At 43.4% G+C, this 25,749-nt stretch overlaps 1 protein-coding gene across 2 annotated transcripts in view; it reads left to right on the forward strand.

Moving 5' to 3' along the window:
- The window catches only part of gabra1 (gamma-aminobutyric acid type A receptor subunit alpha1), a 34,608-nt gene extending 14,628 nt beyond the window's left edge, over window positions 1-19,980 (forward strand). For both annotated transcript variants that reach the window (XM_065023896.1, XM_065023895.1), the window contains exons 7-10: window positions 1,174-1,317; window positions 3,669-3,821; window positions 17,865-18,067; window positions 18,557-19,980. In XM_065023896.1, coding sequence (XP_064879968.1) covers window positions 1,174-1,317; window positions 3,669-3,821; window positions 17,865-18,067; window positions 18,557-18,883 — 827 coding nt within the window. In that variant the 3' untranslated portion in view covers window positions 18,884-19,980. The remainder of the gene's footprint in view (window positions 1-1,173; window positions 1,318-3,668; window positions 3,822-17,864; window positions 18,068-18,556) is intronic.
- The last annotated feature ends 5,769 nt before the right edge of the window (window positions 19,981-25,749 follow it).

Raw genomic sequence — 25,749 nt, forward strand, 5'->3', positions numbered from 1 at the left:
CTAAGGCAGAGACAGTAAGAACACAGTGGCAGAATAAATTCAACCACACCTTTGTTTCATCACTAAACCGGAGAGCAACCTCTGTCTGGTGAAGTCCACAAAGCATATTGCATGTTACAGTTACATGAACTACAGCATGGCAAGTTAATGTACCCCACATTTTCTGACTACTAAACAACTATTGATTTAGAACCACAGAGTTTTACTGCAAGTCGCAAAGGAAACAGGATCTACCTCAACTAATCCAGCACCATTTCAACGTCATCATTGAATCACCTCTGATTAGTCTAATACAGTGACAACTAAAAGGCACCAAAAACTATTTTGTCTATAATCAACGGTGTATGTGTGTGTGTGTGTGTGTGTGTGTGTGTGTGTGTGTGTGTGTGTGTGTGTGTGTGTGTGTGTGTGTGTGTGTGTGTGTGCGTGCAAGTAGAAAAACCATGTTGACTCCCCCTACGGTCTATGACTGTCATATTTGGCACATTTTTAGTTTTTGTTGTCCTAGGCTACTTGGTTAAAATGCTTGTTCGCTAGCCTAACTTCCTTATATGGGCAACGTTAGCTAGTTAACATTAGCCTTTTACATCTAGCTACATTTTGAACTTCCATCCTCTCAGGCCAGAGGCACAATATATGAATGAATGGTTGGATCAGAATGGTCGTTATAATCATTGGCCAGTACGGAGAATGAAGTAAAACCACAAGTCCAAATCCCCATCTCCATACACGGCTAATTTAGGAAAGGGACCATTTTAACCTGCTAGCCACCGGAGGACAACAACACAACGAGATGTTTCTGTCAATGACGTATTGCTCTCGATGTCATGTGATTGGAGTGATCCCAAATCCCAACTGTCCCACAGTTAAGCGCAACGCTGATTGGCTATTATTTTGTATTTTGCATTCAATGCTACGGGCGGCAACAATGTCATACTCAGACAGCATCAAATAGATGGCCTACACATACAGAGACCGAGGGGCGCTGTTTCACTCACTCAGATGCTTTTCTCCGGTGAGATACATTCAGCCACTTGCGAATTGAAGGAAAATTATTAAACACAAACAAAATATTAATTATTTTATGTTTATTTCTTGGTCATTTTGGGGGGGAAGCCTGCCTCTCCTTGGCATCCATGAATACACACCACTGCTCTCTCTTCTTCCTGACAGATGCTTACACCAGGGCTGAGGTTGTGTACGTGTGGACGAGAGGGGCAGCCCAGTCTGTTGTGGTGGCTGAAGATGGCTCTCGGCTCAACCAGTATGATCTGATGGGACAAAGCGTGGATTCTGGGGTTGTCCAGTCCAGCACAGGTCTGTTTCCCTTGTAAAGTACACTATATTTACAAAAGTATGTGGACAACCCTTCAATTTTGTGGATTCGTCTATTTCAACCACACCCATTTTTGACAGGTGTATAAAATCGAGCACACCACCATGCAATCTCCATAGACAAACATTGGCAGTAGAGTGGCCTTAATGAAGAGCTCAGTGACTTTCAATGTTGCTCCGTCATCGGATGTCACCTTTTCAACAAGTCAGTTCGTTAAATTACTGCCCTGCTAGAGCTGCCCCAGTCAACTGTAAGTGCTGTTTTTATGAGGTGGAAATATCTAGGAGCAACAACGGCTCAGCCGTGAAGTGGTAGGCCACACAAGCTCACAGAGCGGGACTGCCGAGTGCTGAAGCATGTAGTGTGTAAACATAGTCTGTCCTCGGTTGCAACACTCACTACCGAGTTCCGAACTGCCTTTGGAAGCAACGTCAGCACAAGAACTGTTCGTCGGGAGCTTCATAATATGGATTTCCATGTCCGAGTAGCCCCACACAAGCCTAAGATCACCATGCGCGATGCTAAGTGTCGGCTGGAGTGGTGTAAAGCTCGCAGACATTGGAGGGAGGGAGGGAGATGGAAGCAAGTGGGACAGAGAGAGATGGACAGAGGCAGAGAGAGACAAAGCAAGGTCCATACAGAAAGGGTTTGATGAGATCGTTGTGGAAGAACTTGACTGGCCTGCTCAGAGCTCTGATGTCAACCCCATGGAACACGTTTGGGATGAATTGGAACACTGACTGTGAGCCAGGCCTAATAGCCCAACATCAGTGCCGGACATCACTAATGCTCTTATGGCTGAACGGAAGCAAGTCCTTGCATCAATGCTCCAACATCTAGTTGAAAGCCTTTTTTTTAACCTTTATTTTACTAGGCTAGTCAGTTAAGAACAAATTCTTATTTTCAATGACGGCCTAGGAACAATGGGTTAACTGCCTGTTCAGGGGCAGAACAATCGGGGATTCGAACTTGCAACCTTTCGGTTACTAGTCCAACGCTCTAACCACAAGGCTACCCTGCCGCCCCAAAGCCTTCCCAGAAGAGTGGTGGCTGTTATAGCAGCGAATGAGCGACCAACTCCATATTAATACCCATGATTTTGGAATGAGATGTTCGACAAGCAGGTGTCCACATACCTTTGGTCATGTGGTGGGTACCTACACTAAACTTCCCTCTCTGTTCTCTCACTTCCACTGCTCTGTGTTTGTAGGTTTACTCTGAGAACATGTCCCAGATTTGTCATTTCCCTTGTGGGCATCACATCCTTTACCTTCTTTTTGGTACATTGATACTGGCAAAGGTTGTGACAAAGTAAAATCGGTGACTCCTTTACAATGCATTTAACTGCAGGCCGAAAGGTAGATTTGAGTGTTTCTGTATTGGTCTGTGTTTGATAGTGTCAATACCTATCTCATTCAATTATATATGCTAATTCTGAGGAACCATTGATTTACCAAAACCAATGTAATTAATGTTGCATGACCATTGAATGATTCCTTTGTTTAAATCTCTGTCAAACATAAAGAGCCAATGTATTACTACCTAGGTCAGGGATCATCAACTCAACTGTAAGTGCTGGTCAATGTTTTCTTCAGCCGATGGTCGGGGGCCAGAAACATGATTTCAAATCATTTGTATGCAAGTTGACTGCAAGAAGCCCAAACAAATCTAATATTTGACTAAAACATAATCATTTCAAACCTTGCAAACATTTGTATACAATCACGTTTCTCTCTGTGTGGGAATACTTGGCAACATATTTCAAATAAATCCACCCGTGGCCGCCAGTTGGGTAACTCTGACATAAGTCATTCCCAGTGCTGTCGCAGAGCATTCAATATGGTATTGCTCTAAATGCATTGATGAATTGGGTTATTATCAACTAACTCCATGCCACATTATTGAATTAGTTGATAAATGAGGCCTAAACAATAGTAATAAATGTCTGGCAATAAAACTACTCCATGTCCATAACATGACCAACCTCTACAAAGCACACATAGACAGACTTCCTGTTCGGTATGGTTTAATGGTCTTACACGACAGCTGAAGATTATGGAGTGCACAAAACCAGCACACTACATAGACTGATTGGATGTATTAGTTTCCATATCTTTTCTTTCTAATTGGCTTTTATTTCTGTTTTGGAAGGGGTGTACGTTGACGCAGAGAAGAACTGCACTCACACATTTTTGGAGTATATCAGATCAAATATTTAGGATTCACAGGAGCACTAGAGCTCTATGAAGTGGCTCTCCAACTCAGATGACACAGACCCTTCTCATGCTTTTCAACTCTCTGTTTCCCTCTGTCCCACCTTCCTGAAAAACAGGAGAGTATGTTGTCATGACGACACACTTCCACCTGAAGAGGAAGATTGGTTATTTTGTCATCCAGACGTACCTGCCCTGCATCATGACGGTGATCCTGTCCCAGGTGTCCTTCTGGCTCAACAGAGAGTCCGTCCCAGCCAGGACTGTGTTCGGTGAGTCCCTACTACTTCATGCCAAACGTAAACCAGTTGACATACACTCAGTGGTAACTAACCACAGCAGACCTACACTTTCATTGAGATTGTGATGGGAACAGAGAGATCCTCGTCACATTGCCTTTTACTAACGTCCCTTCACATGTAGCTCTGGATTCAATTACTACACTATATCTCAATTTTGATAGAGTAAGTCTGTCGCCTATCAATGAATGAGTTTGTGTCGAAGCAAAGGAAAAGTATCACTGACAACTCACATTGGTTGGTTTTCTAAAGTCAGTATAATAAACCAGATTGGTAGAATTATCTTATTACCGTCTGTTCACAGTGGAATTTCAACTTCTATTCTGGCTGAGTGTTACTGTCTGTTCACAGTGGAATTTCAACTTCTATTCTGGCTGAGTGTTACTGTCTGTTCACAGTGGAATTTCAACTTCTATTCTGGCTGAGTGTTATTGTCTGTTCACAGTGGAATTTCAACTTCTATTCTGGCAGAGTGTTACTGTCTGTTCACAGTGGAATTTCAACTTCTATTCTGGCTGAGTGTTATTGTCTGTTCACAGTGGAATTTGAACTTCTATTCTGGCTGAGTGTTATTGTCTGTTCACAGTGGAATTTCAACTTCTATTCTGGCTGAGTGTTACTGTCTGTTCACAGTGGAATTTCAACTTCTATTCTGGCTGAGTGTTACTGTCTGTTCACAGTGGAATTTCAACTTCTATTCTGGCTGAGTGTTACTGTCTGTTCACAGTGGAATTTCAACTTCTATTCTGGCTGAGTGTTACTGTCTGTTCACAGTGGAATTTCAACTTCTATTCTGGCTGAGTGTTACTGTCTGTTCACAGTGGAATTTCAACTTCTATTCTGGCTGAGTGTTACTGTCTGTTCACAGTGGAATTTCAACTTCTATTCTGGCTGAGTGTTACTGTCTGTTCACAGTGGAATTTCAACTTCTATTCTGGCTGAGTGTTACTGTCTGTTCACAGTGGAATTTCAACTTCTATTCTGGCTGAGTGTTACTGTCTGTTCACAGTGGAATTTCAACTTCTATTCTGGCTGAGTGTTACTGTCTGTTCACAGTGGAATTTCAACTTCTATTCTGGCTGAGTGTGGCTGTGACTGTGGATATGCATGTGTGTGAGAGAGAGTGCTGTGTGTGTGTCAGCTCGTACGCCACAGCGTTCAAAAGGAAGACTCTTGTTGGTCAGTCTGAAGCATGCTTCTCCTTAGCAGAGCAGAGTACTGTCTAGCTGGGTTGTCCTTGTTTTACCTTCTCCTCTCTCTGCGCATCGCCCAGTGTCTCCCTTGGCCTAGTATTTATTAAAAGAGCTTTCCGAGCTCCATAATACAGCCTTTATGTGAGTGTAAGGAAGAGGGTTTTTCAGCACCAGTCTCAGCCTGTACTATGTTTGCTGCAGGGTTCCTGTGGTGCTGTTGCCTACCTTGGGCTGTTCATCATATGGCAGAGAGAGGAGTAGGGGAATGAGGTTGACCTTGATGCATAAACTGACATATGGAATTGTTTTAAGATGGTTATACTATGGATCATTTAGCAATTTGATTTAGAATTGTAGGACCCTTTTAGGTATATAAAAAAATATATATATATATTTGATAAAATATTGATTTGGGCCTTTACTACTAAAGCCCATAAAAGTCACAAAAATGACAGTAAATGACAAAAAGGACAGTAGTAAAACAATTAATCATAAGAAGCAAGGTTTTGAGGTATCGTAGGAAATATATACATATATTTTTCCCCCACATATTGAACCTCTATTTTTAAGGTAGGAACAAAACTACCTCCATACTTCCATTAGTTTTTGAATCCGGAACTGGTTACCTTCAGACGAGTCCCAGAGAACACCATGATGTTCGTGATGAGACGGTGACACGGTCTGACAAACACCACTCTAACTCTGCCACCTTTCACTGCAGATGCGGAAGTGCTACACTGCCAGATGCGGTGGATTGAGACGCAATACAGTGACTTGCGAAAGTATTCACCCTCTCTGCATTTTTCCTATTTTGTTGCCTTTACAACCTGGAATTAAAATAGATTTTCAGGGGGTTTGTATCATTTAATGCCTACCACTCTGAAAATGCAAAATATTTTGTATTGTGAAACCAAACAAGAAATAAGACAAACAAAATGGAAAACTTGAGCTTGCATAACTATTCACCCCCCCAAAGTCAATACTTTGTAGAGCCACCTTTTGCAGCAATTACAGCTGCAAGTCTCTTTGGGTATGTCTCTATAAGCTTGGCACATCTAGCCACTGGGATTTTTGACCATTTTTCAAGGCAAAACTGCTCCATCTCCTTCAAGTTGGATGGGTTCCGCTGGTGTACAGCAATCTGTAAGTCATACCACAGATTCTCAATTGGATTGAGGTCTGGGCTTTGACTAGGCCATTACAAGACGTTTAAATGTTTCCCCTTAAACCACTTGAGTGTTGCTTTAGCAGAATGCTTAGGGTCATTGTCCTGCTGGAAGGTGAACCTCTGTCCCAGGCTCAAATCTCTGCAAGACTGAAACAGGTTTCCCTCAAGAATTTCCCTGTGTTTAGCGCCATCCATCATTCCTTCAATTCTGACCAGTTTCCCAGTCCCTGACGATGAAAATCATCCCCATAGCATGATGCTGCCACCACCATGCTTCACTGTGGGGATGGTATTCACAGGCTGATGAGAGGGGTTGGGTTTGTGCCAGACATAGTGTTTTCCTTGATGTCCAAAAATCTCAATTTTAGTCTCATCTGAGCAGAGTACCTTCTCCATATGTTTGGGGAGTCTCCCACATGCCTTTTGGAGAACACCAAACGCATTTGCTTACTTTTTTGTTTAAGAAATGGCTTTGTTCTGGCCACTCTTCCGTAAAGCCCAGGTCTGTGGAGTGTATGGCTTAAAGTGGTTCTATGGACAGATTATCCAATCCCCGTTGTGGAGCATTGCAGGTCCTTCAGGGTTATCATCGGCCTCCTTGTTGCCTCTCTGATTAATGCCCTCCTTGCCTGGTCCGTGAGTTTTGGTGGGCGGCCCTCTCTTGGCAGGTTTGTTTTGGTGCCATATTCTTTCATTTTTTTTATAATGGATTTAATGGTGCTCTGTGAGATGTTCAAAGTTTCTGATAATTTTTTACAACCCAACCCTGATCTGTACTTCTCCACAACTTTGTCCCTGACCTGTTTGGAGACCTCCTTGGTCTTCATGGTGCCGTTTGCTTGGTGGTGCCCCTTGCTTAGTGGTGCTGCAGACTCTGGGGGTGTATGTATATATGCTGAGATTATGTGACACTTAGATTGCACACAGGTGGACTTTATTTCATTAATTATGTGACTTCTGAAGGTAATTTGTTGCACCAGGTCTTATTTAGAGGTTTCATAGCAAAGTGGGTGAATACATATGCACGCACCATTTTTCAATTTAAATTTGATTTTAAATCAAGTTATTTCTTAAATTTCACTTCACCGATTTGGACTATTTTGTGTATGTCGGTTACATGAAATCCAAATAAAAATCCATTTAAATTACAGCTTGTAATGCAACAAAATAGGAAAAATGACAAGGGGGTGAATACTTTTGCAAGGCACTGTATCTCTATCTTAAACTGAAAGATTTTGATGGGGATCGTTTTGTTATGTAACTTAGATTGACGCACCGGTGCTTCAATCAACTCTAGGCTATTGACAAACAGCTTATTTATGGCTGCTATTCTTATTGATTGTTTTTCAGTTGAGACAGTTGAATTTAAGATTCCAATAATCAGCTGTACATGCTTGTATCGGTTCTATACTGTACTATACTGTATCTGTACTAGTGTTTTATACTGATGTTTGTAACAAGCATGTCTTATCAACTCTTCAAATGTAACTTGTTCAAGACATTAAGAAATAATGAGTGAAATTAGAGTAGTAGTATTTGTCTCATCAAGTCATATTAAGTAACATAAGATATTGTAATGTATTGCCTCCTGGTTAATAGGTTCCGTGTGAGTGAGAAAACACAGTATACACACACAGCCTCCCTTTGAGATAAATAGGCAATTTAAAAACACAGCAGTGGGTTAGGTAGAGTTATCTATTTGTCTTTGTTACGATTAAAGAAGGCAGATCAATTCAGAGACAGATTATTGCAGTGGAAAAATGAAAAATATCATCCCAATCAAATAAAATACATATATGGTAATGATTATATGGCTCTGAAAGGAAAACTGTATGAATATGTTACATTATATTACATTTTGGAGCAAATACCCTGTCCTTTATTCTCTCTCTGTGGCTGTCATAGACATCAACGGTGCTCAGAAGATTAGCTGTCTTTCTTCCCTGCTCTTAAAGCCATTCACAGTGTATGTACTGGCTGCTTTTTGATGTATCTGCTGATTAAGGTACAATGGAAGCGAAAGAGAGAGAGAGAAAGAGAGAGCGAGAGAGAGAGTGAAGACAGCCAGAGAGAGAGTGAGTGAGAGAGTGAGTTGGTGAGTGAGTGAGAGAGAGAGAGTGAGAGTGAGAGAGAGAGCGAGAGAGAGAGAGAGAGAGAGAGAGCGAGAGAGAGAGAGAGAGAGAGAGAGAGAGAGAGAGAGAGAGAGAGAGAGAGAGAGAGAGAGAGAGAGAGAGAGAGAGAGAAAGAGAAAGAGAGAGAGAGAGAGAGAGAGAGCGAGAGAGAGCGAGAGAGAGAGAGAGAGAGAGAGAGAGAGAGAAAGAGAGAGAGAGAGAGAGAGAGCGAGAGAGAGCGAGAGAGAGAGAGAGAGAGAGAGAGAGAGAGAGAGAGAGAGAGAGAAAGAGAAGAGAGAGAGCGAGCGAGAGCGAGAGAGAGAGAGAGAGAGAGAGAGAGAGAGTGTGTGACTGTGGGTGGGTAGACCAATCAGCTACGGAGATGTGATGCTGGCACACATCTTTCTTGCAACATTCCCCCCAGTAAACACTCTGAGAGTACCGCTATACAACATCTTCTGGGTTGCTGTGTGCCACTGGCATGGTTAGACATGTGCAGAATACGTTTTAGTTATTGATAAGGCCATGAATAAAGCAGTAGTCTTAAGGTTGACACAGCAGGCTTCTCTGATAGGTGAATAGAGAGGACCACTTCACTGCTGGGAGTGGTAAGAAGTTAAATATGAGTTTATTTGAGATTTCATTTGATATACTTGATTTATTTGTTATGATTCATCCATGATTTCCTTGTGACAGCGTTTTCTATCAGCCACCGGTGTGACCGGTGTGACCGACACTATTACTCTTTATCTCTAAAATGTTCTTCCCTGCTACCTACGGTGTGTGTGGAGGCAAACCTTGTTAGAAGATGTGTTGATCTGAATCAAGTGGCAGTGCTTCTGCACATTGAGCTAAATTGAGTGGAAGGAATACCAAATACTGAGCTAAACAACTACTAATCCACACAGAACTTTCTAGATGGGCGCCTCTGTTCAGTAAGGGCCACCACGCCTATTAGTCCAACTGGTAAAATAGAGTAATGTAATGATTCAGTCGCTGTGCTCATTTAGGTGAGAAGGAATCTGAATACTGAACAGTGTTTCTCTGTTCTATAAGTAAATGTTACCATGCCCAACACATGACTTTGTTTGCATTCCATGCATCATTTGGGATTTTAACACTTGCTTTTTGGGGGGGGTGGGGGAAGGGTTGTGAAGACGTAACAAATGTGGACGGACCACTAGAGGGCAGGCTGGGCTCATGTATAGTTGCCCAACAGAGCCTGGGAGACAAGGTAACCAGAGTCAATTAAGCACAGCTGACGGTACTAATGAGATACTCTCCTTCCCCTATAAAAGAGAGAATGGAACCAGAAGAGAGGGGGGAAACTATCTCTGGAAGATGGCCACCGAGAGAGAGAAGCTGTGCTGAAAGAACCACTAAGACGGTGACAAAACCGTGATTTATGTTTGTTGTAGTTTAAAGATTATCCTATTGTGTTCTTGTTTCATCTGGAGAAGAAGATGTGTGTTTTTCCTTGGAAGATTTTTCATTGATTATGTTTGAATGTTTTTGTTGACAAAATACTCTCAATAGAGAACCGTGTTCAATCAGAAAAACCTTTTTCCTGACTCGTTTATTCCACCTTCCCGCTTTAGAGTGACGCCTAATTACTTGGTACGCTCACATTGGTGGAGGATACGGGCATTAGGTGGACGAGTGACACAAGGATAAGTGAGTAAATCAAGATTCTTCCAGTAGACCCGGAGGAACCATTCAAGAACGATGGATAACGCCCTACTACAACAATTGATCACGGCACAGCGGACAACCATAGAACTCCTGCAACAACAGCTGAGCCGACTAGAAGAACCTAGAGTTAAGCCAAGAGCGGCTGCTCACGCCATCTTACCTCGTCTCTCCAAGGAGGATGATATTGAGGCCTTCCTCATGACCTTCGAAAGGACGGCCACCTTGGAAGAGTGGCCGCCCACAGAATGGGCGAGCGCATTAGCCCCTCTTTTGACCGGGGTGGCTCAGGAAGCCTATTTTGACCTGGATTCCCGAAGCTGCGGACTATGGGCGACTAAAAACCGAGATCCTGTCCCGGTACCAGCTGACTGCCAGAGATAGGGCTGTAAAGTTCCATCAATGGACCTATACAGCTGATCAACCCGTCCGTGCCCAGATCTTCGCCTTAATACGACTGACGAAACAGTGGCTAGAACCTGGAAAGGGAGTAGGACATGTGATAGAGACTCTCGTAGTGGACAAGATATTGAGAGAATTACCCAGTGACTTAAAAGGGTTGTGGGGCAAGCCAACCCGTTGTCAGCCGACACATAGCCCAGGCGGTGGAAACATATCGGTCTACAGGGGAGTTGTTAAAAGTGACAAGGAGGAACGGAAGGAGTCTTGCAATCCCGTACCACGACTCACCCCGGCGCGCCGCCACCGAAACGTCCAAGCCCCTCCCGGAGGTGGGAGAAGTCAGCCACCACACAGCAGGGTCGGTGTTATAAATGTCAGTCTCCCAACCATTATGCCCCACAATGTCCTAGCAAGGATGAGCCCATGGTCACGGAGTCATCACTGCCTACCCCCACACATCCCGTTTTGAGGGGGCAGGATCAACACTGTTGGTTAGCAGAGATAGCCCCAGCCTCAGAGATTCGGTGCAAGTCGAAGGACAAGATGTGGTAGCTATTCTCGACTGGAAGTATGGTTACGTTAGTAGAGGAGCGGATGGTGACCTCCGCAACACTGCTACCAGACAAAGTAGCCGTATCCTGTATCCATGGAGACACCCACTATTACCCCACTGTGAATCTGCCTATTCTCACTCCAAAGGAAGGTGTACAGTCAGGGCCGGGAAAGTGCCGCAGCTGAAGGTGCCATTATTGATCGGGAGACTGTCCCTTATATAAGGAGCTTCGGCAGATGACGGTATGCACGGGAAGAAGGGGGACAGGAAAGAAGAGAAAATCCAAGCCCGAGGTAGTAGTCCTACAAGGAGACGTAGCAGCGTCCTCGTCCTCTGCAGCAGAGGAAGAAATAGCGACCCAACGTTTACGACAGATATTCCAAGAAACCACCGATGAAGACACATGTGAAGGGCTATACACAACGCAGGAAGGAACGAGCAACCAGGCGCTAAGGGATATATTTGAAGCTCCATCCGAGGAGGGAACCTGGAAGGATTCTCCTCGGTCACCCCTGATGGGGATGTGGAACAACCTCCACATCCCTCTACCGAGGTCGACCTGCCCCAGGAATTAAAGGGACAGTTCGGCACCTCGCAGCATAGAGACCCAGACCTAAGGGAGGCCATGAGGAAGGTGAAGGTGATCGACGGGAGGAACGTCGACGGATCAGGTGAGCCCCCTCTTCCTTACTATGCAATCAGGCGGGGTCTCTTATACTGGGTCGTACGACGAAGGGGGGAAAACCAGGAATTACTAATGGTGCCTAGGCCATACAGAGATACAGTTCTACAGTTAGCCCATTCCCACGTCCTAGGAGGACACCTGGCACGAGACAAGACTATTGACAGAATCATGCAGAGATTCTATTGGCCCCGGGTCACCCGGGATGTGGCCAGGTATTGTAGGACGTGTGATCAATGTCAACGTACAGCCCCACGGCCACACCTACGTAACCCTTTGATTCCTCTCCCCATCATAGAGACTCCCTTGAACGCATAGCTATGGACCTCGTAGGACCCCTCCCAAAATCCGCCAGAGGACACGAGTACATCCTAGTGGTTATAGATTACGCTACCAAGTTCCCGGAGGCCATACCCCTGCGTAACATGTCGTCAAAGGGAATTGCCAAGGAGTTATTCCTGATGTTCTCTCGTGTGGGCCTCCCCAAGACTATCTTGACTGATCAAGGAACCCCGTTCATGTCCCGGTTGATGAAGGACTTGTGTCGGTTATATCAGGTTCAACAGATACGTACAAGCATATTCCACCCTCAAACAGACGGGTTGTGTGAACGCTTGAACAAAACGATAAAAAGCATGTTGAGAAGGGTGGTGTCCCGAGACGGGAAAAACTGGGACATGCTTCTCCCACACTTAATGTTTGCCCTGCGAGAAGTACCCCAGGCATCCACTGGATTCTCTCCGTTTGAATTGCTCTATGGCAGACCCTGTCGAGGAATCCTCGACTTAGCCAAGGAGACCTGGGAGACCCAACCATGCCCCTTTCGATCCACAATAGAACACGTTACCCTGATGAGAGACCGCCTGTCAGCAGTGTGGCCCATAGTCAAGGAGCATATGGAGAAGGCCCAAAGGACCCAAGGCCGGGCCTATGATAAGTCTGCGACCCCCCGTGAGTTCACCGTGGGAGAGAAAGTGATGGTGCTTGTGCCCACGGCCGAACATCGCTTGCTGGCGCAGTGGAGGGGCCCTCGAGGTAATGAAAAGGGTCTCACCGGTCAATTACCTCATCAAGCAACCTGACAGGAGGAAGAAGGTCCAAATCTATCACATAAACCTCCTGAAGACATACCATGGACGGGAGGAGGAGGTGGCTTTGATGGCCCTGGAGGGCAAAGGAAAAGAGGAGGCTCTACCACAGGTGCGCCGTGGCCAAACTCTCCTACCGGAGCAGTCAAGACAGCTAGACAAGCTGATTATGAACTTCGGTCGAATATTCTCTCCATTCCCAGGACAAACAGATGTCCTGTTCCACCATATCCACACTGAACCCGGCAAGAAGGTGCATATCCGCCCTTACAGGATTCCTGAGGCTCGCAGAGTCATCGCTAAGAAAGAGGTGAGGGAGATGTTGAGGATGGGCGTGATCGAGCCCTCGACGAGTGAGTGGTCCAGTCCCATAGTCCTGGTCCCCAAATCCGATGGTAGTATGAGACTCTGCAACGACTTTAGGGGCGTGAATGCCATCTCTACATTCGATGCGTATCCCATGCCCCGCGTGGATGAACTCTTGGAGCGCTTAGGAAAGGCCAAGTTCATCACTACCCTGGATTTGACGAAGGGATATTGGCAAGTGCCGGTGGCTCCGGAGGATCGCCCAAAGACTGCCTTCGCCACTCCAGAGGGGCTTTTCCAGTATGTGAGGATGCCCTTCGGACTGCACGGTGCCGCTGCAACCTTCCAACGCCTCATGGATGCCATTCTACGGCCCCATCAAGAGTATGCAGCGGCGTACATAGACGATGTGGTCATCCACAGCGAGGACTGGGATAGTCACCTCCTGCGATTACGGGCGGTGCTCGTGAGTTTGGAAGCCACAGGGTTGACAGCCAACCCAAATAAATGCTGCCTGGGTTTGTCCGAAGCGGAATACCTGGGGTACACCGTGGGAATGGGAAAATACGCCCACAGGCAGAGAAGACCAGGGCAATTCGTGACTGGCCTCGACCCCGGACCAAGCGAGACGTTCGGGCCTTCTTAGGGATAACAGGATATTATCGCCGTTTTATCCCGGGATATGCAACCATTGCCAACCCCTCACAAACCTCATCAGGAAAAACCTGCCAAACCAGGTAGAGTGGAAAGATGAGACGGAAGAGGCCTTTCAATTGTTAAAAGATGGCCTGTGTTCTGATCCCGTTCTACAGGCTCCGGACTTCTCACAAGAGTTCATTGTGCAGGTCGACGCCCGGATACAGGGCTCGGGGCCGTACTAGCTCAGGGTAAAGGTGAAGCAGAGAAGCCGATTCTCTTCATTAGTAGGAAACTCAGCGATCGGGAACAGAGGTATGCGACCGTAGAGAAAGAGGCCTTAGCCATCAAGTGGGCCCTCGATTATCTCCGGTACTACCTACTGGGTCGGAGGTTTGCATTAGTTACTGACCATGCGCCCCTCACGTGGATGGCTGGTAAGAGAAACAATAACAACAGAATAGCCAGATGGTTTTTGTCTTTACAACCATTCTCTTTCCATGTCATCCACAGGGCCGGATCGAGGAACGGGAATGCAGACGCGCTGTCCCGACGCGACCAAGACGGTGCGTCTGGCGCCCGACCCTCCGGTTCGGTCCTGGGGGGGAAGGTATGTGGACGGACCACTAGAGGGCAGGCTGGGCTCATGTATAGTTGCCCAACAGAGCCTGGGAGACAAGGTAACCAGAGTCAATTAAGCACAGCTGACGGTACTAATGAGATACTCTCCTTCCCCTATAAAAGAGAGAATGGAACCAGAAGAGAGGGGGGGAAACTATCTCTGGAAGATGGCCACCGAGAGAGAGAGAAGCTGTGCTGAAAGAACCACTAAGACGGTGACAAAACCGTGATTTATGTTTGTTGTAGTTTAAAGATTATCCTATTGTGTTCTTGTTTCATCTGGAGAAGAAGATGTGTGTTTTTCCTTGGAAGATTTTTCATTGATTATGTTTGAATGTTTTTGTTGACAAAATACTCTCAATAGAGAACCGTGTTCAATCAGAAAAACCTTTTTCCTGACTCGTTTATTCCACCTTCCCGCTTTAGAGTGACGCCTAATTACTTGGTACGCTCACACAAAGTTAGAGCCGGCGAGTTGTTTCCATGGCAACACAGCTTGCTGTCTCTATTTATGATAGTGGGAAAGAGTGTGGTGGGTTAACGAAGGATGGAGGCTGCTGCCTTAAACCAGCCTCATGACTGGCTGTCGCATGCCCCTCCCACTTCCCCAAACCCACTTATCCATCCAATCCCCCCTCGCCCCCCGCGCAAATCTTCAGGCACGGTTAGATGCGGTTGTGGTGTGTTTTCCTGCAGGCTATGGATTCCAGCTGAGCTCCTAACAAAAGGGTAGCGTGTAGGAGACCTCAACTTCTAATCACCGCCGGCAAATCTCCTAGCATGGAAATCCAGCCAGTGATGATCAGACTGAGGTGACTGAGCTGCTGAGGGGATAATGTCATGTTGGGGGCGCTGCCTTTCACAGCACGTAGCTATTTCTACTGTAAAGCCCTGTCCAGACACAAAAACACTCTAAGCCCATGATGGACCCACATGATGACAGTAATAGAAAGCTGATTTGACACCGTACAATAAAGGAAAGTGTCCGAGGTCGATCAATATTGTTTTTATGGCAGTGAAAAGACATCTTGATAGTAGTATGACCTTTCAAAGTAATTCCACCCCTGTCATACTACTCTAGTTGAGTAGAAATTGTATCATAGCTTGGCCTTATACAAGGCTATCTGCAAAATCTATTGGTCCCTCTACAAATGGAGTGAACATGCATATTTTGGGGACATTTGAATTTTGTATTGATTGTATTATTTGTTGCTGACGTGAAATGTATTATTAGCATCACTTTGTTAGCCTCATGTAACTCTATGAGATCAGAATAGAATGAGCGTGAATGGGATGTAGGACTATGAGTCATCATCACATCATCGGAACGAGAGAATTCATCATTCTGATGGCAAACAATAACATTCAGAGCTCAGAGGAGAACGTTAACCGCTCCACTGCCAGATGCTTTTGTGGCTTTGAGATTGCGTGCGTGTGCTGTCTCATTTGTGATCTACATTTTAATTTTTTTATTTAGTAAGGTCATAAGAGTTAAATAGACATCAAAGAGCCTCACACACCACCATCGAAAATTATTTTCAAATTTTGTTTGTAATATCTTTGTGAAGTCAAGAATAATTCTGCATTTAACTGTGAGAAAAACATTTTTTCTTTTCTATACTCATCAACAAAAGTAATTAAAAATAAGTATGATTAATTAGAATAAGGTTGTCTAAAAACCAAGTCGCAGGACCAAGGTCAAACCAAGTCGCAGGACCAAGGTCAAACCAAGTCACAGGACCAAGGTCAAACCAAGTCACAGGACCAAGGTCAAACCAAGTCACAGGACCAAGGTCAAACTAAGTCACAGGACCAAGGTCAAACTAAGTCACAGGACCAAGGTCAAACCAAGTCACAGGACCAAGGTCAAACTAAGTCACAGGACCAAGGTCAAACCAAGTCACAGGACCAAGGTCAAACTAAGTCACAGGACCAAGGTCAAACTAAGTCACAGGACCAAGGTCAAACCAAGTCACAGGACCAAGGTCAAACTAAGTCACAGGACCAAGGTCAAACTAAGTCACAGGACCAAGGTCAAACTAAGTCACAGGACCAAGGTCAAACCAAGTCACAGGACCAAGGTCAAACTAAGTCACAGGACCAAGGTCAAACTAAGTCACAGGACCAAGGTCAAACTAAGTCACAGGACCAAGGTCAAACCAAGTCACAGGACCAAGGTCAAACCAAGTCACAGGACCAAGGTCAAACCAAGTCACAGGACCAAGGTCAAACTAAGTCACAGGACCAAGGTCAGACCAAGTCACAGGACCAAGGTCAAACTAAATCACAGGACCAAGGTCAAACTAAGTCACAGGACCAAGGTCAAACCAAGTCACAGGACCAAGGTCAGTGGAGTCACTGAGTTTTAACCTATCTCTAAAACACCAGGTTGATTATCTGATTTGTCTAATCTCTCCATCTCGGTCTCAGTCAACACAGTCATCCAAGCAGAGCAGAGTAGCGAGAGACAACAGTAGTTTAGAAGCGTATGTTGGAGTTCAGCTTACTGTATACTCCAGAGTTTTATGTTTTATGTCCACTGTATTTGTACAGTATTTTCTGTATGTTGACTTTTTTGACTGTGTGTCTGTATCCTGTCTGTACATTGTCTATTGCTGGCAGCACCTATTCACAAAGTCAAATTCTAGGTATGGGTAAATGTAATTCGTGAATAAGTGATTCTGATCCTGCTGACAAGGCTAACACTATCCTTTCTCTATATACCTGTTTTAGCCAGTACCATTGCAGTATAACACAGGGGTGGTGGAGGAGGGCTGTATACTGGCTAGTTCATGACCAGTCTCTCCTTCTGTCCCTTGAATTGCCTTGGCCCCAGCTGAGTTCTCTGTGTAAGCCGCTGGGCTGTTATTGTTTTGTGGTGTAAACATCTGCAGCAGTCCGTGTGGGTGAGCAATGCACCGACAGACATCCCCTGACCTGCTTATCTTCTCCAACAGCCCTGCTCTCACCTCTGCTTTAACAAACCCCAACTATAGTACATGATGACCTCACATAACCCTGTAGGCTTAACACCCTCCCTCTTTCTGTTTTTAAGTTCATCCAACCTTTCGTGTGCAGGTATTATGCAGGCTTAAAAAGAAACGCATGTGTTTTGGTGCTTTTATCAAAACTAAATGATGTCTCCACCGGCATTACATGATAATTCCTATTTCTCTGGGGCTGCAGCCTCGTTTTTCATGTAATGCATGAAGTTGGAATCAGGGATGCTTTGGAGAAGTTGGCAAGCTTTGCGGCAGCTAATCAAAATGTAATGTTCAGGATGCCAACATAATGGTAGCTCATGCTTCATCCATTAAGCAATTTTACCCAGTGACCAATTATGTTGTTACTGATTCAGGATGTGTAGTGTTACATATGTCAACAACAGTGTGTTTTAATTTGACCAGAACATCCCCATTTTGTAAATGCCCACACGTGCTAGATTGGACAGTGTGTAGTTGTTGGATGTAATATGTGTATTTAGCCTACAATGTGAAACCAAAACAAGCAAGAACATGCTTTGTTCCATTCTAGAATGTAACCCATTCTCCCTCTCTGTCCATACAGGAGTGACAACGGTGCTGACCATGACCACCCTCAGTATCAGTGCTAGGAACTCTCTCCCCAAGGTGGCCTATGCCACAGCCATGGACTGGTTCATTGCAGTCTGCTATGCCTTTGTCTTCTCTGCCCTCATTGAGTTTGCTACAGTGAACTACTTCACAAAGAGGGGCTACGCCTGGGATGGAAAAAGTGTGGTGCCAGAGAAGGTGTTCTTCCTTTTATCCCCCATAAAATATGTTGTTTTTTAAAAAGAAATTACGTATTTTGTGACATATTAAGATTTTAAAAACTCAAATTGTTTCTAAACATCAAGATCGGGAGTGTTCTACCTAAAACCAGAGCAGTTAGTTGGAGCACAACATCGAGGGTTGGTTTTATGTCATTTGCTCATCTCAGTGGAAATGATATTCATGGGACATGACAAAAACATGAATAGTTTAGTGTTCCTCCATAGTGTTCAGGTCGTCACTGTGTCACCAGTGCAGTTAGAACTACATTACTATGTGGTTTTCAGCTTCTCCTGAACAACACTGAGAGTGCTATTAGACAAACTCTCACACAATGTTTCGCCATGTTTTGTTATACTTATCTGTAAAGGTTGTCCCGAAATGTAAATTGCTTGCTTGTCAATGTGCTTTGTTGGTTTGGTTTCTCATAAACTAACCCAAGGAACTGTCTGTTTACCTCTCATGCAGCAAAAGAAGAAGAAGGAGTCCCTCCTGAAGAAGAACAACACCACCGCCTACACTGCCGCCACTGCTACAGCCTTCGCTCCAAACATTGCCAGAGATCCTGGTTTGGCCACCATTGCCAAAAGTGCTCCCCCTCCCCCCACTGAGCCCAAGGAAGAGCCAAAGCCCAAGCCACCAGAGGCCAAGAAGACCTTCAACAGCGTCAGCAAGATCGACAGGATCGCCAGAATAGCCTTCCCCTTACTCTTTGGAACCTTTAACCTGGTCTACTGGGCAACTTACTTGAATAAAAAGCCTAAGTTACAGGGTATGACCCCAGGATCCCACTAATCTCAATCCCCCTTTCTTTTTCCCCCGAATGTTTATTTTCTGAAAACATGGTTTTCATGCTGGTTGAATTCCCAGTCGCCACATTGCTTTAATGTCAAATACCTTCTAAGATTAAAAAAATAAAAATAGAAAAGAGTAAAGGTCTTAGGATCAATGTGGTGACTATTTCATGGGAATTGTTTTTGGGGGGAGGGATTATGCTACTAAAGAAAATATGCTATAAATAATATATGATATACACAAGAGAATGCTATTCTACAAATGCACATAGCCCAACAATTGTTAACTATTATTTGTTTTAGTTTTCTGATATATGTTCAGTTGTTGTTTTGCATTACATTTTTAACACTGTAAAAGAAATGTGTGTTTTTGCATGGACTGGGCATTTTTCTTTTCAAAGATCAATCAACATTTATTTCACAGATGGACCAGTTTGTTTGATATCAGTGACAAAATGCTACCTTCAATCTTCATCAAATATTCCTCTATTCTCTGTAGTTGATGTTTTTGGGGTTTGTTCATTTCCTTTTGTTGAAAGAATCAAGATAGGGGTTCAGCAATAGCAATAAAACATGTCTCAATGGAAACAACATCATTCATTCATCGATTTTAGAAGAAGCTAAATGATTTTATTGTTTCTATGTGCAACATTAGGAGTAATATGAATTTAGTTGTTTTGTAAATATGATCAAGTGTTAGAGATGTCAACATTATGTTTAAGCTTTTCAAAGAGTAACTAATGGTATACATATACAACTCCTGGCAAAAAAAGCTTTTCTTTCTTTAACTGTTTATGAAACATTGAAAATAGTTTGTATGAAGAGAGTATTTACTGGTTCACTCCAAAGTGACTGTTTCTTACCAAGTCAGTGTTCCACTGATCGCTGGTCAACGTTGCCAGTGCTTATCAAGTTATCAAGTACTTATCAAGTATAAGTTAATATATATTCAACTAATTCCATAGCTGTGTGTATGTGTGTACTGACACCAACAATGTGTCAGGTCTGGGATAGTAATGAGTAAGAATGTAAAACTGTCGAAGTCTAAATGTCGGAATGCATTTTATATTTAGAATTAAAAAACACTATTATTCTTTACTTTGGTTTCTGGTTTCTATGGCAGAGATGAGCCCCTAAAGGGACATTTGTACAGGGCCCAGAGGACTGTCAGCAACATTGTTAAGTTTCTAAGATGGCTGGTAGCAGTGAGCGTTGCACCGAGCGGGGAGTGGCCAACACATTGAGAGTGAAGAGCAGTGCCACTAAGGAAAGGCTACTCCCATGATTGATGACATTAAGTTTTCCATCCTGCTCTATTCCGTGACCCTGTGATGGCGCCGTAGTTCCCTTCTTCTGTTACCGATGTTTTAGACATCACTTAAAACGTACCTGCTACGCTGCCTTCAGTCTCACATGCCGTTAGGGGAATGCTGCTTTTTGGACTGCATCTGTTGCTGCTTGATGTTGATGAGAGAGAAGGCGGAGGCACTCAACTCTATTGGCTAGTGCTGTGTTCTGCGCATAGGAAATGTCTTGTAGTTCTTTGACAGTATTGAATATCTATATTTTTGTAGCATGATGTCAATCACTCCTCAGAGAGAACCAACAGATTCTAAACCAAACGTGAAAACATGTTTGCTTTCTTTTTATTTTCTCATTCCAACAGACAATGTTTTCCCAGATGTGGCAAGTTAAAGTTAATTGTCCTTCTCAAATTCTGTTGATGTAGCAATATTGATTAGCAAGGGCTTTTTGAAAATCTGAATTTAAAACATGCATTGTCCGGGATGATATCCATGGTAGCTTTATGGTGACCTCTGTAGTCATAGTTCCATGTGTATTGTTGTTATCCAAAATATCTTTGGATTAACGATCACGAGCAATGGCTTATATTTTTTCTTCTCTGTGGTTTTCAAGCCGTCAGCACCTGACTTGCTTTCAGAAATCTATGATCCAATTTGAGAGTGGGGGTATTGCATAGCACGGGCTGGGGTGTTTTTACAGTAAATGGGTTTTATAGTACTGGACATTGTGCAGTGGTGATGACATCTCTGGACCTTGTAGAAAGACTAGAGTGTATTGTATATCAGTGCACAGGGGTGAAAAGGTCAGTGTTTCCCAGAGGGAGAAGGAGAGAGTCAGTTGCATTACGACCAATAGACAGAATCCATTCCTGGAGATGGAGGGCTTTCAGTATGCAGGTTCACTCTGCCGTGCACAGAGTAGTCTGTTTCAAACTGCGTCAGGAACACAAGTTCCGTGTGAAATGTACAAATATAAATACATAGATAATTAAATTCAAACGTATTGTATGGATGTTTAATATCATGACGAAAATAGTATAAATATATATATAATATACATAATGCATATATGACTATTTCCTAAAAGATACTAGCTAAGATAATGATAAATATAGTTTGTACCAACCTATTGTTATGCCTTTTGCACATTAGAAGTTTACTTTACATGTATGTAGTCAGCTTTGGGCTATGCAAGGACAGCTTTGCACATTAGAAGTATACTTTACATGTATGTAGTCAGCTTTGGGCTATGCAAGGACAGCTTTGCACATTAGAAGTATACTTTACATGTATGTAGTCAGCTTTGGGCTATGCAAGGACAGCTTTGCACCACGTTAATTCACTTTTTTCTTTGACCGTTGTTTGTCCAATTAAAAAGGTGTTGTAAAAAGCTTAACTCTTTAATCAACCATGCAACCTACTTAGCCGTTGAACCATTTTTTTCTGCTGGGTAATCACAAAGTTGATAGTGATTGTGAATTACTCTACCATTATTTCTCGATGTACATGTCTGAATCTAATGATGGTTGATGGAAAGATGATGGCTTTGAATGTCGAATGCATTTTTTTTTGGGGGGTTATGGTAATAAAGTTAGTCAATTGAAAACCTCAAGCTAAAGTATATCAAGTTAACATACATTTGAGGATAAAATTAATCAGATTTGATAATATAATCTGAGACTGATGAATTGCAGACTGGATAAATACATGTTTTTCTTTTCCACATAGCTAGCAATTTAGTTTTAGAGATAACTAAATCCCTGAATGGTTCCTCTATCATTTAGCAAATGAAAACCTCAGCTACAATTCATTTCATAGTGGAAAGTGGACCCACCGCACTTGTTGTTATTCTGGCATACTCATTTAGGAAGGCATTGTATTTGCTCCATAGCACTGGCTGTGGAATCTGTGGCACATTTTCAAACATGAGCTTCCAACCCCTTACCTTTTTACATTCATCAGCTGTAACATGTAAAAGCACCTCAAACCGATCCCCTATGTTGGAGACCAAGTGATCCCCCATCGAGAATCCTCCCTCATTGCTTTTCAAAGTTGGATCTTTGATCAATATTAGGTGCCTGTGGGAGTTTGTTGTTTTCTTGTGCATTTATTTATCAGGCATACAAATATATTTAAATCGGAAATAAAACCACATTTTCGGAAGCGCAAATGTTGCAGATATATAATGGATGAGGGTGAAAGGCATCCACACACACTGATATGTAACATCTGATAAATTACAAACGATGATGGAGAAGGGGAAGGATTCTGTTGGATTGGATGGAAAGGTGCATCTTCTGTAAATGTCTGGTTTTGTTATAAAATGACTCTCAGTAGAATCTGAATCTCAACATACGTCTTTAAATAAACCTGGTCACGTTGACATTTTTATCAATGTGTAATAAATGATTAAAATGCCAACACATCGTTCTTTTATGACTTGGCGTATTATGCTTTCTGTTACTTTTACAACCAAAGATAATACTTGAGAACTGACAGTTCATACATTTATGTGTCTCTTGGGGAATGGACAACTCAAATGCATAAGAGTGAGACCGTTGCAGCTTATTACACATAAAACACATGTGTCAGGGACTCAACGGGACATTAAGTGAAATTGTGCACAGGCAAGGGAAGGAATAACACATGTTTCTATGGCTGGTATGTCTCAGGGGGTAGTTTGGTTTGGTGACAAGGCTAAGTTGACATAAATAACAATACATAACAGAGTGATGTCCCCTGGTTAAACTGATGTACAGTACTGTAAAGCTCTCCATCAACATCCTAATCAAAATGAAGGTCCTAGAGCCCTACTATTACCCAAATGATGATCTCTATCCTCCTTATCTTCTCTCTCTCTCTCTCTCTCTCTCTCTCTCTCTCTCTGTGTGTCTGTCTCTGTCTATCTCACTCTCTCTGTCTATTTCTCTCTGTCTCTGTTTCTGTCTCTGTCGCTCTGTCCCTGTCTCTCTTCCTCTCTCTAATGCACATTGAAGTTAGGAAACACACTAACCAATGGCTATTGACTTCCCCTTTCACAGCTCTCCCCGTCTCTTTCTTAAAGATACAAGCAGTCCGTGGGGACACTCATATAAATAATGTTCTGCTTCGTTCACTAACCATGAATGTTCTGAGTGTGAGAGAGAGAGTCGGGAAAAAACACCAGTTTATTATATGCAGTGTCTAAGATAGGAGTCTAAAGTTAATTTCAATTCAGTAGGAAATTGTCTGTTGACTCTGTTTTATGCTGAGTGAAAGTTAATTGGTTGAAACCTCACATACCGCCAGAGAGAGGGAGGTAGCTCGCTTTCCTCTACGTCTTTCAAGTGATGGTGATGGGCCATCCTCTTTCTTCCCCCTGTCCCTACCACCGTCACATTGAGGTGCAGAGGAACGTGCGTTGGCTTCCTCAAAAGCATGAGACGGTTACATAATGTGGGGCTTCTGCTGTTGGCTGAGATGCTCTCTCTCTCTCCCCTCTCTGGAAGTGCCTGCCTGCCTTTCTGTCTGCATGGTCTCCCTGTACTGGGCTCCAGAAAAGCCAGGAACTATGAGCCATCTCTCTGTCAGCTCCAAGCCACATTGTGCCACATTCAATTCTTTGGCTCTTAATTCACTCGGCTGTAGGGGTATGTGCTGAGATTCCTACAAGTGCTTTCTCTCTCGCTCACTCTCTATGTCAATTCAATTCAAGTCATTTCAATTTAAGGGCTTGCCAAAGCAAGTGAAGTTGATAATAAAAAGTGAAATAAACAATAAAAATGAACAGTAAACATTACACTTACAAAAGTTACAAAGGAATAAAGACATTTCAAATGTCATATTATGTGCAAATATTTAAAGAAAAAAAGGGAAATAAATAAATAAATAAATATGGGTTGTATTTACAATGGTGTTTGTTCTTCTCTGGTTGCCCTTTTCTTGCGGCAATAGGTCACACATCTTGCTGCTGTGATGGCACACTGGGTATTTCATCCAGTAAATATGGAAGTTTATCAAAATTGGGTTTGTTTTCTAATTCTTTGTGGATCTGTGTAATCTGAGGGAAATATGTGTCTCTAATATGGTCATACATTTGGCAGGAGGTTAGGAAATGCAGTTCAGTTTCAACCTCATTTTATGGGCAGTGTGCACACAGCCTGTCTTCTCTTCAGAGCCAGGTCTGGCGGCCTCTCTCAATAGCAAGGCTATGCTCACTGAGTCTGTACATAGTCAAAGCTTTCCTTAAGTTTGGGTCAGTCACAGTGGTCAGGTATTCTGTGACTGTGTACTCTCTGTTTACGGCCAAATAGCATTCTAATTTGCTCAATTTTTTGGTAAATTCTTTCCAATGTGTCAAGTAATTATATTGTTGTTTTCTCATGATTTGGTTGAGTCTGCAGAATCTTGCATGCAGAGTCTCAATTTGGTGTTTGTCCCATGTTGTAAATTCTTGGTTGGTGAGCGGACCCCAGACCTCTCGCTCTCTCTATCTCTGACATTACCTGTTCACTCATATCAAAGATTACTTTGGCAGGTATTTGGACCTGTGATGTGTATTTCCCCATCAATTTAAATGAATAGGTCAACATTACTGTATCTAAATTCCTTCACCTTACAAAAGGGCTTTTCGCGTTGTGTCTGTTGAAAACGATTTGTGCCTGAGGGGCAAAAGTGTTTATCTATACTTTTTATGTGTGAAGAAATGCCAATTGTTTTATACAACAGAAATACAAACTCCCAATACGGTAGTCCAATAGATCCTATTTCATCTATAGTATTAGGACAGACATTTATTTATGTTCAATATAGCTCATGGAGTTTCATCTGCCATTTTGGATAGCACACAAGAAAACCAATGAATGGACTTGGAAATTTATGAAAAAGCATGAAACAGGTGCTATATTCATGTAGATTTCTATCCATGTAGATTTAGGCGCATTGGACTCCCTATGGCGGGAGTTGATTATAAAGTTGATCCAAAATAGAAGGGGTTCTGTTTAATTCTATGTCTCATTCTCTACCAATCGAACAGACACTAATGGCAAAATCCCCCAGAGGGATAACACTGTCATCTACACCCATGTTACCCGAGAGGAGCTGATGTTGATCATTAATAACACACATTCACAGAGACACACACACAGAGACACACACACACACACACACACACACACACACACACACACACACACACACACACACACACACACACACACACACACACACACACACACACACACAATGACAACAATTAAAGCCTTTCAAATCCAATATAAATGTGTTAGCGGCACAAATAGTAAGAAGCCCCAGAGGTGTTAGAATTTGTGGCAATAATGCTACAGTACATACCACAAAAAAATGACATGCTGGACTCGGATGTGTCGGGCAGTGCAGGACAGCAACATTAACCTATGAGCTGCTATGCGGGGGTTGTTGCATTAGAGATACTGTTCGTCATTCAATACCCCTCCCTCTAAATAGGCATCCCATTACTTGGTTGAACTTTGCAGCGCCTCCCAATCAGCTAACGAGTCAAAAAGTTGCCAACAGCAAGACTCGTCAGCCTCGCGGAGAGGGGCGG

Source organism: Oncorhynchus nerka, linkage group LG10 (genome assembly GCF_034236695.1).
Source record: "Oncorhynchus nerka isolate Pitt River linkage group LG10, Oner_Uvic_2.0, whole genome shotgun sequence".
In the NCBI taxonomy this organism is placed as follows: Eukaryota; Metazoa; Chordata; class Actinopteri; order Salmoniformes; family Salmonidae; genus Oncorhynchus; species Oncorhynchus nerka.